We start from the raw sequence: 3,051 nt of genomic DNA, 5'->3' as shown, positions 1-3,051 counted from the left end.
AAAAAGTTTTAAAAACGGTCATTTTTTCTAACATTCAAAGTCCATTGTTGTTTAAAAATGATTTCCGAACCCTAAGAAGCCATTGAAAAAAACATAATTTTGCCTTTCCTTTCTAATCATTCAATGCTGATAAATTATTTTGGCCCAAAATCCACCACGATTTTGGCAAATCAATCCATTTTGCTGATCGCTGCTTATCAGCTGAACTTACAAAACATTGATTTTTAAAGCATTGCTAATGTTTTCTCCTGAGGGGGTGAGGAAACTGTCCCGGCCTGGAGAACACAGAATAATTATTGCTAGTAGCTATAGCCACTGGCAATAATCACATGAAAAACCCGACAGTCTGGTAGTACCCAAGCTAATCGAATGATCAACTTGGGTACAATCAGCCTGCCCATACATGGTTCCAGTCCCTGCCAAACCAGCCGAGATTCCAACCATCTAATGCCTGTTTAACCCTTTCATGAGCAGAGATACAGTAATTGATATCCCAGATGCCCAAATGAAAGTCAGCAGTATCAGTATGTGATGGGCAATTTGACAAATCCATGGCTAATTTGCATTTTTTCAAAGGACATACAGTACAAGTTTTTGGATAAAAAAAAATCTCTGATCATTTTATATACAAAATTTTATTTTATTTTAAATTGAAAAAAAAAAAGTGAATTCATTACATTTATACACCTTGTATTACACTGTGGCAGACATCCTGCTATCTTCAGTTGTCACTATGCTTTTATCTTTGTGTCTCTGAAACAATGACAGTAGAAGCAATGATGGTTTGTATGTAAAGAAACCTTGTGTGATCACATGGTCTAAAAATGCATATTTGTTTCTGATTGTAAGGCCCCGTACACACGACCGGATTGATCCGCTGAAACTCGTCCGCCGGACCAGTTCCAGCGGACAGATCAGGTCGTGTGTAGGCCCGAGCGGACAATTGTCCGGCGGATCGGACAGTTTCCAGCGGATAAAAATTGCTTAGCATGCTAAGAAATCTGTCCGCTGGAAACCTGTCCATCGGACGTGTTCGGTCGTCTGTACAGACTCACCGGACACGTCCGACCGACCGCCATCCCTCGCATGCGTCGTACTGATTCGACGCATGCGTGGAAGCATTGAACTTCCAGGGCCGCACACGTCGCTGCGTCATCGTCACGGCGACGACGCGGCCACGCCCCACGTATTGTTTACGCGCAGATTTCTGTCTGATGGTGTGTACAACCATCAGACAGAAATCTCCGGGCGGACATGTCCGCTGAAAATGGTCCGGCCACCGTTTTCAGCGGATTATCCGTCCGTGTGTACGGGGCCTTAGTGTAGTGGCTGTCAGTGAAAAAGATAGATAGATAGATAGATAGATAGATAGATAGATAGATAGATAGATAGATAGATAGATAACCTTGTCCTCAGATAGTTCTTACTTTGGGTCTGATGAATAAACAGTTGCCATATGGCTAATTTTGGTTTGTCACCTTAGCACAATTGTACGCCTTGCCAACCGTCCAAGAGCCTTTTGAACATCTTTATTTCTTAGGCTGTAAATTAAAGGGTTTAACATTGGTGTAACATTTGTATAGAACAACGACACTATCTTGTCTGTCACTCCAGTATCTGAATTCCTTGGTCTCATGTACACAAATATGGCCGTTCCATAGAAGATGGTAACCACGATAACATGGGATATGCATTTAGAGAAGGCTTTGCTTCGCCCAGCAGGTAGTTTCACAATGATTAAGAAAATGTGTATATATGAAAACAGTATGAGGCACAAGGGAATTAGAAGCAACATGAACCCACCAACCAAAGTTATGATGTTGTCCATTGAGATATCCCCACAAGATAGCTGAAGTAAGGATGGAGCTTCACAAAAGTAATGGTTGATGGTGACATGTCCACAGAACTTTAAATGGCATACAAAATATATATCAAAGCAGGCTATGGTACTACCGACCATCCAAGACAAGCCAATCATCCTTGTACAGGAGACTGTATTCATAATAACATTGTAACGCAAGGGATTACAGATAGCTACATATCGATCATAGGCCATGAAAGCCAATAGTATGCACTCTGTCTCACTTACAAAAAGATAGAAGTAAACTTGAAGCACACAACCAGTATATGAAATAGTTTTTGCTGACCAAACAATGTTTAGTAGCATCTTGGGCACAATGATTGATGTATAGCAGATGTCCAAAATGGACAGATTAATAAGAAATAAATACATAGGGTTGTGTAAATGGTTGTCTGTTTTGACGGCCACTATAAGGAGAATGTTCCCGGCCAGATTGGTTATGTAGACAAATGAGAATAACTTGAACAGGAATGGTTGAATCCTGGGATTGTCTGAAAATCCGAGTAGAATAAATTCTATTACTGTACTTTGGTTCTCAGCTGCCATGGTCACACTCTTCTACTAATAGTTGATTGGCCTACAGCTGACCACTTAGGGAGAAAATAAGAAGGTTCTATATGAGGGAAAACTTCAGTCTGAAGATTAATCACCAGTAAACTTCCATCAGGTTATGTCCATTTTATGGACACAAATCACAAACAGTTATTCTTATGACATAGTAGCCATAAAGAAAAAATGGAGATCCATAACCAAAAGTAGACCAAATATTACATAGAACTCAAACAAATACATATATGACTAAATTCATAAATGTATTGTTACAAACTTTAAATAAGAAGGGAAAAAACTCAAACATATCATAAAAGAATGCACATAGAAGATTTTAAATAAGACTCCTTAACAGATTCTGTCAACTTGTTTCATGGAAATGACTTCATCAAGACATAACGCTAATCTGCTTTGGACCATAAGTAATACTGGAATGCTTTATTAGGAAAGGAATTAGAAAAAACGTCAAGTTAAGTAATACCCTAAATAAACCATAAACCGTAAAATATAAAATGATTTGCAGAAGATAACACCAACTTTGTAAAAGATAACACCAACTCTAAATATAATTTTCATAGAAAATCTATTAAAAATAAAGCAAATTCTACCTAAAATAATACAAGAGTTTTACATAGCTTTTA

General features: G+C 38.4%; 1 protein-coding gene across 1 annotated transcript; it reads right to left on the bottom strand.

The window, feature by feature from the left end:
• Window positions 1–1,474: 1,474 nt before the first annotated feature.
• On the bottom strand, window positions 1,475–2,407 carry LOC120935588 (olfactory receptor 10A6-like). The gene has a single exon (XM_040347637.1). The coding sequence runs from the start codon at window positions 2,405–2,407 to the stop codon at window positions 1,475–1,477; it is 933 nt and encodes a 310-aa protein (XP_040203571.1).
• Between the last annotated feature and the right edge of the window lie 644 nt (window positions 2,408–3,051).

The sequence above is a fragment of the Rana temporaria genome, chromosome 4, assembly GCF_905171775.1.
Source record: "Rana temporaria chromosome 4, aRanTem1.1, whole genome shotgun sequence".
NCBI lineage: Eukaryota > Metazoa > Chordata > Amphibia > Anura > Ranidae > Rana > Rana temporaria.
This window is presented reverse-complemented; position numbering and strand designations above follow the sequence as displayed.

Excerpts from the sequence above, each read along its gene's own strand:
- LOC120935588 (XM_040347637.1), bottom strand. The coding sequence starts at position 2,407 with ATGGCAGCTGAGAACCAAAGTACAGTAATAGAATTTATTCTACTCGGA.